This window comes from Sinocyclocheilus grahami, unplaced genomic scaffold (assembly GCF_001515645.1).
Source record: "Sinocyclocheilus grahami isolate Dianchi unplaced genomic scaffold, SAMN03320097.WGS_v1.1 scaffold423.1, whole genome shotgun sequence".
NCBI lineage: Eukaryota > Metazoa > Chordata > Actinopteri > Cypriniformes > Cyprinidae > Sinocyclocheilus > Sinocyclocheilus grahami.
Window position 1 is genome coordinate 811,873 of NW_015505602.1, and position 8,304 is coordinate 820,176.

At 33.1% G+C, this 8,304-nt stretch overlaps 1 protein-coding gene across 2 annotated transcripts in view; it reads right to left on the reverse strand.

Annotated features, from left to right (window-relative positions):
- Nucleotides 1-1,461: 1,461 nt before the first annotated feature.
- The window catches only part of LOC107551436 (mitochondrial glutamate carrier 1-like), a 28,073-nt gene continuing 21,230 nt past the window's right edge, over nucleotides 1,462-8,304 (reverse strand). For both annotated transcript variants that reach the window (XM_016233037.1, XM_016233036.1), the window contains exons 7-11: nucleotides 6,898-6,958; nucleotides 4,989-5,136; nucleotides 4,743-4,897; nucleotides 3,125-3,200; nucleotides 1,462-2,998 (exon numbers count right to left, since the gene is read on the reverse strand). In XM_016233037.1, coding sequence (XP_016088523.1) covers nucleotides 2,845-2,998; nucleotides 3,125-3,200; nucleotides 4,743-4,897; nucleotides 4,989-5,136; nucleotides 6,898-6,958 — 594 coding nt within the window. In that variant the 3' untranslated portion in view covers nucleotides 1,462-2,844. The remainder of the gene's footprint in view (nucleotides 2,999-3,124; nucleotides 3,201-4,742; nucleotides 4,898-4,988; nucleotides 5,137-6,897; nucleotides 6,959-8,304) is intronic.

Genomic DNA, 8,304 nt, shown 5'->3' on the forward strand with positions numbered 1-8,304 from the left:
TACTTCCATTTGAATACCATTTGCATTCATTTAGACAATTAACGATATGTGCGGTAACCGGTCAGAAGGGTTGTGCACGCGTTGACCTTGTGAAGTTCGACCTATGACCTTAAAACAATAAATAAGAGCATCTGAACAGTTTCAAATGGCATAAAGCTCATCGTCACCGAGACTAGAGATGTTTACTTGTTAGACAGCACCATAAACCCTCTGAACCTCTGGATATTGATTATTTAGCGCAAGTGTCATATTCATTAGTGACATTTTACAGTACACTGCTGTTTAAAAGTTTGGGGTCGGTAAGATTAAAAAAAAATAGGCAGCGTTTATCTCGCTCCAGCTGCCGGCGCGTCCTGACAGCACTATTGTGAGCCAAAGCATTGTCTTTTTGACGGCCCACAATAGGCTGCAGATCGATCCGAACGCCTCTGCGAGAAATAAAAACAAACAGCATCAAGTAAACGAGACCTGAAAGCGTTGGGGTTTGTTCGGTTCCTTTGGTAGTGCACACTAGCGTGAACAACAAGCTCACGATTCCAACACTGATACATTACAGGCCCGGCTCAAATGGCGTAAACAGGCATATTCACTCTTCCAGATGCCAAAAACATAAAGAGAAGGAACGGGGAGGTGTGCAAATAAGCCATCGTATACAAAACCAAAAACACAATCGCTTCATAATATCATCTGCATATGTACAGTACACAGTAATCAACAATGATCACACAAACAATCAGACACTGATAAAACTATCCATAGAAATATATAGTGAGATATACTATAAGTGTTTACATCTACATCATCAGGATTATCAATAAATATGACTTCCATCCAAAGTCTGTGCTTTTCGGCTTCTCGGACAAACTTGGAATGACTAATAAAATCTCCCATGATGCAGTGCAGCGTGACGGATTACAACCAATGCGCATTAATATTCATGATTATTAGCTCCGCCCATCATAGTTCACAAGGTTGCAATCGATATGCATATTACTTTGGCGTTTTTTTCTGTTGATTTAGTATATTAGTATTCTTTCTTAGATCTCAACCGACAGATATGAACCTAGAAACTGCATTAGGGTTTGTGAAAATTTTCATAAATAATTTTTTTGTAGTGGAAAATCTGTAACTAGCTAAAGTGGGTTTGCAGTAGGTGGGACACAATATAACATGCATTAGCTTTTTCTCATGAATATTAATAAGGTCACATGATGTTCGCCCAGACCCAATTGATTCGATTTGGTACGCAAGCGAGAACCAGTGTTAAGTATTATTTATATACTAATATAGTTTTTATTGATATTTCGAATTAGCTTTTATTTTTTATTAAATTCATTTCCATTTTATTTTAATGTTAGTTTTTTTTTGATAATTTTGTTATTTGCTTTTGTTTTGTTTTGTTGTGTTTTTTTAAATAATCATAATAAAATTGAATTTAAATAATTAAACATAAAGAAATTATTTATTTATTTTTATTCCAGTTAGTCACTTAATACTTAAACCTATTTCAGTTAGTTCCCAAAGCAACATTTCTTATTTTCATTTCATTTACGTATATACTATTAGAGTTTCTATTAATGTTTTGAATTAACTTTTGTTTTTATACAAATTTTTCCATTTTCATTTTAGTTACATTTTTGGCAATTTTCGTATGTGCTATTGTCACTTTTTTAATAATTCCAAACATTTCTAATTTTCATTTAGTTCTGTTTTATTTTATTTCAGCTTTACTTTATAACAAAAATGTTTTTAATGGTTGTAATTAGTAAGCAGTAACAACACTGGTAAGAACTACTTGCACTTTCAACATTTGCATAATTACTGCACACTTGGTATGATGTTACATACGTGTCCCGTCCTAAATGAGGAGAAAAACTACTTGCCAAACCCAAAATGTATTAATTAAACTTCAAAGCACCTACAAATGTGGTTAAAATGAAGTTTAAGACCATATTTAATGCTAATTAAAACAGTAGCGATTGGAGTCAGATCGGCCAAAAAAAAAATCATTTACATTAATTTTCTTTGTGCTGTGGCCATGCAGAACGAATCTCATAATCTATAATGATTATCTCCTAAAGTCTGGGAACTTTCCAGAAGTTTTAATAGCCGCTATGCCCATGGTTGGAGGCATTTACATTTTGATTCAGTCAATTTGAGAGATGCTTTCAAGTCACATTTTCCATTCTCAGCTATGTCTCTCTCAGCTTTTCTGAGAAATTAAATTGAATTAACCTCCAGAGCCGACTTGTCATTTTGAAACACATGCTGAATAAAGCCTTGATAGGGCACAAAGATATGCTGCTCTCAGGCCCCACTTTGGACTTTAGTCTTTCCACTTTTCTTCAAGGTCATTCTGAGCCCAAAGGAAAAGCATTCAGATTTGGTCGTAAGAAAGACGGAAGCAGCTAATATAAAGGGCAAACTAATCAACATGACATGTCCTCTTGTTCCAGGAAATTAACAATTAGAAAGAGCTTCACGTTGGGTTGATATTTCAGTACATAATTAACAAGAGCTCTATGATTCTAAGTGTTGATTTTACGCTTTAAATATCAGTGATCGGATGATGGCTCAACGATTAAACGCCCGTAAAACAACATCATTTAGCGTGAGACCAGACGAGACAAAAAAAAAACAGGCAGCTTGGCAAACACAATCTCACTTTACGCTCAGTATTAAAACCACCATAAAAGTATAAAAATACACGGCGCGTTGAACACAAACGCACAACAACAAACGATTAAAATCAGACTGGTCCACGTTACGCTTTGATCCTTCGATAATGGTGACCTGTGAGGGGGGCGGGAAACCGACTGGTGCAATGCATGATGGGATGGGTGGTTAGTTGTTTCGTTTGGGCAGGTAGCTCAAGATGAGTTCGCCTACGCCGAGGAAGTAAACCACCTGAGCGATGCCGAAGAGCGGCGCGATGACGAGAGCTCGACAGTACGCCCCCTTCAGGAAAGCAGCGGGACCTTCTTTGCGTAGAATCTTCCTGTGATCAGATGGAAAATGGATCAAAAATGGAAAAAAAGTTAAGACGTTTTGTACTCAAATCAATGGTAGTATTAGTTAAATAAGGTCACCTGATGACCTCACTGGCCAATAGAAAGCAAATCACCTGATGCAGTCGGTCACCCCGCTGTAAGTGTCCTCTTGACTCCCTCGTGTCAGCGACTGTAGCCTGGTCTTTATCACTGAAACACACACACACGGTTCAACGGTCAGTTACGAAACCGCACAGATGTTGCTTTTTGCATTGCACAACAGTTTTTGCTCACATACAGGCTCCGTTCCAAAAGCTAGCGAGCTGCTTCACTGCATACTGCCTACTTAGCATACTGACAGAGATGAAACGTGACTGGTCTGGAACATTCTAGGTAAGCAGCAACTCATATCAATTGAGACTCGACAGGCAATTTTTTTTAAACAAAGTTTGCATTGTGTATCACATGTACTGTATATACAACATTTAATATTCAGTATAAAAAAAATGAAAAATTTTTTTTGACAAAAATAATCAATATTTCATACATTTTCATACATTTAAAAAAATTGAATATATTATATTTAGCATTTTAAAAATGTTAAAAATATATACTGAAAAATTTAATATTTAGTTATGAATAATAAACAAAACAAACACTAAAGAATGTATAGTATTTAATATTCAATCATAAAAAAAGACAAAAAATTATATAAAAATGTATTATTCAGTATTTTAAAAATTGAAGAAAAAAATCAGAAAAATATTCAATATTTAATATTCAGCATTTCAAAACCAGTAAAGAAAAACATTGATAACTCTTTAATATTCAATAATAAAAATAAACAAATCTAATTTAAAAAATATTCAATATTTAATATATAGTATTTTTAAAAATAGATAAAAGCAATATAAAACACGCAATATTTAATATTCCGTGTTTTAAAAACTGAAGAAAAAAACAAATATTGAAAAAAATGCAATATTTAATATTCAGCAATTCAAAAATAGAAAAGAAAAACAAGTCTTTAATATACAATAATAAAAATAGACAAAAGTAATATAAAATATTTCATATTAAGTATTTTTAAAAACAGACAAAACTAATATAAAAAAATATACAATATTTTCAGTATTTTAAAAACTGGGGGAAAACAATATTGAAACAATATGCCATATTTAATATTCAGCTATTCAAAAATCAGAAAAGAAAACACATTGAAAAAATCTTTAATATTCAGTACTAAAATATATAAATACACAAAACTAATATGAAATATTTAATATTTAGTATTTTTATAAATAGACTAAACTAATACTTAAAAAATCAATACATTATTGAATACAATGAATAAATAATATTTAGTGTTAAAAAACATCAAAAGTATTCAATACTTAATATTCAGTTTTTTAATTGAAAAAAAAAACAAATGTTGAAAATGTTTAATTAGATAATATTTGCATTCATATTTAATTTAATTAGATTAGAACTATTTGTATTCATATTTTTAGGATTGACTGAAATGTATTTGTCATTGCTCTTTAGTGCGTATTTTTCCACTGAGCTCAGTGCAAAATTAGGCCAAAACAAATTTTGTGGTACAGCATTTGCGTCAGAAGTATTTCTAGGATGCTTTAAAAAATGCTTCCTCCGTAGGCGGCTCACTAGGTTTTGGAACAGATCATCAGGATCAGGAGCAGCAATGAATTTCAGAACATCATGATTAAGACGTTTCAGTGAAGAGAAGCTCACCATCTACAGGGTTGACGGCGATGGCGGCTGTGCTGCCCGCCATGCAGCCCGATATGAACGAGACGTAGAAGGGAGCGGGACCGTCGACTCCTCTCTTCCCCAGATTATTCAGATTAGCAAACAGAGGGAAATAAATGATAGAAAACGGGACATCCCTGAAGGGAGGGAAACACAGAGCTGAGATAATCTGAGAGTCTGTGATCTGACGACTGCTTGTGTGATATGTTTGCATGTTTGCAACCCAACCTGAGCAGCGTGGCTCCCAGGCCCTTGTAAAGACCCGCGATGCCCTTTTCCTTCAGTAACTGTCTGGTGAGTTGCATAGCTGTGGGGGACTTCAACTCCACGGGGCCCTCAGGGGTCACAGCCTGAGGCATGAGCTTCCTCTGGGCCGCTGCACACACACAAACATACATCCTGCATAAATTATATCAAGGAATTTCAATGTAATTGTCAGTCTACAATCTGTTGAGATTTACCTGTGTAACCCAGAATGTCTTTTGACCCTCCTAGCTCAGTTAGCCAAACATAAACCAGACTTTTTTTTATAAAACACTTCAGTTTTAGAAGTTAAAAATGTGATATGAGCCTAATGGATAACACTTGAGCAGTCTTGCAAACTTTTTTTGTATGAATTTATATAGCAGATTTTAACCAAAATGTTATTTGAAAATGTTCCTTATGTAGAATGTATAACAATGTTTTTAAGATTTTTTATTTATTTATTTTTGCTTGTACATTATTCAGTACAACTAACAATAACTTAATAATCAGTATAAAAATGGTAATAACTGATTCTATATTTTAAAAAAGGAAAAAAATAACACTGAAAAGAGTCAATATTTAAAATACAGAGTACATTTTATTTTTAAATAAAAGTTTATATTATTTGTATATTATTATATATATTATATTATATTTATATTATTATATATATTTATATTATATATATTTTTAAAAGATTCAGTACTGCTGACAATGACTTTTAATATTCAGTATTTTTAAAAAGGAAAACTTTTTTTTTTTAAATAAACAAAATTCAATATTCAACATCCAGTATTTAAAAATAGGGGGACAAAAAAACTAAAATGTAAAAAAATATTGAATATGTAATATTTTAGAAATAAAAAAAATATATACTGAAAATAATCCATATAATATTAATAAATTAAATGAATAGTCTGTATTTTTTTTAATCAGTACTGCTGATAATAACTTAATATTAATTATTTAAAAAATTGATTTTTTTTTAAATAAAATATTCAATATTTAATATTTAGAAAAAAATGTATGAAGAGCTTTTTTATTATATATATAATAAATAATATTCAGCATTTAAAATAACATTTAGTACTGCTTACTATTACTTAATATTCAGTACTTTAAAAAGAAAAAATAATAAGGTAAAAAGTATAATTAAAAGTATTCAGCATTTAAAAAAATCAATATTTAAAAATATATGAAAAAACCTAAAAAATATTTAATATTCAGTATTTAGAAAAAATATATTAAAAACAGATATTTAAAAAACGTTATATAATATTTAATACATTGAATAAATAATATTCAGCTGTACTGAATAATATATGAAGTGAAGTGAAGTGACATGTGGCCAAGTATGCTGACTCATACTTGGTATTTGTGCTGTGCATGTAACCCATCCAAGTGCACACACACCGCAGTGAACACACACCCAGAACATTGGGCAGCCATATCACCTCATTTGTGGTATTCAGGATGGAAGAGAGCACTGGTTATTCACTCCCCCCACCGACAATCCCTGCCAGTACGAGACTTAAACACACAACCTTCGGGTTACAAGTCCGACTCTCAAACCATTAGGCCATGACTGCCCCTATATTGATGAATTACTGCTGACAGTAACTTTTTATAAGACATATTTCATCTTCCTAGTACTTCACTAAAACGTTCACTAACGTATGCATTCACTAATGTATTAATTTAGCAGAACACAAATAAATAGCCAATGTTCTGCTCAATGTGTAAAAATGACAAAATTATGTAAAATCTGACACTAATGTACAAAAATGTGACCACAAGGTGGTAGTGCTTCGTCTCTCTTATCAGTCCTGTGTCTTCATTTCTCCCTTCACCTCCCTTCATTCCTTCCTCTTTTTTTAGTCTAAATTCTTACCGATTCTTCCGGCATCTTGCAGTTGAATCTTCAGCATCTCCATTGGTGTTGTAACGATGACCTGCAACACAACACAAACAAGGTTAGAGGAAACCTCAGAACCAATGAAAACAAGAACAAGCACATTTAAAGGGCCACACACGTATTTAAATCAAACACGAGGAGCTAGATGTCACAGTTTGACACCTAAAGCTGGTTCCAAATGGTTAAACTTGTAGTAAAGACAATCTTTTAGTAATTCTACACTGATGTTAATGCCTTTTCTTTAGCTTGCCATAAATATGCTTATCGGAGCCTCGTCTGAAAGCCTGTACTTTTATGCTATCACTATCTCAAAAAGGAACAACCACCTACAAAAACATATAATTAGCATATCCTCCTACACGCTAAGGTTCAAACACATATCTGCAACCCATTTTACTGACATAATGTGACATATTATGGAAAGAAGCTGGACAGGGTTCACATATCTGTGTGAAACATATGAAGCAACATCAGCAGCACAAGCGACACGGGGGACATGTTCATATGCTTATCGGAGCCTCGTCTGAAAGCCTGTACTTTTATGCTATCACTATCTCAAAAAGGAACAACCACCTACAAAAACATATAATTAGCATATCCTCCTACACGCTAAGGTTCAAACACATATCTGCAACCCATTTTACTGCCATAATGTGACATATTATGGAAAGAAGCTGGACAGGGTTCATATATCTGTGTGAAACATATGAAGCAACATCAGCAGCACAAGCGACACGGGGGACATGTTTATGTGCGCTAGCGCCGCTGTCCATAGAGACCCAATTACACGTTTAATCAAATCTGAAGGGGTTTGTAGGTGGACAGGAAGTCCTCGGCACTGGCTGATGGGATTACTGGAGTGAGATATCGCTGGTTGGAAACAGCGTGTCAATCTTCATCCAGAGTCTGCTGTAATCCCATCATTTAATCCCAAATTGCTGGAAAGCTGTTTCTTGACAGGAAGATGATCACCTCTAAGATGTCACATGACTGGATCACAACGATGAGTATAAGTCAATTAGTTAAGGCAGTCAAGAAAGCTGTCAATAGTGAAACGCAACACAATGTTTAGCGCATGTAGTTGATGTGCTACTCCAGCCACTTTATTTCCTCAGTCTGTCTGAAATAAAAAGGTTTTATTTATAAATATCATGTGCTATTGATTTTATGATCAATAATTAATATATATTTACACAACTTCTGAGTGCTACATAATGTTACCTCAACGAAATGTTAAAGTATTTTGGATGTTAAAATATATTCTGCGTTCACTGCGTTTTAATCGTAGATTTAAATTGATATATTTTTGTATCATTTAAGTTTTTAATTTTACATATAATGTATTGTACTACTTGTGTACTTTTATTATATATATATATATAT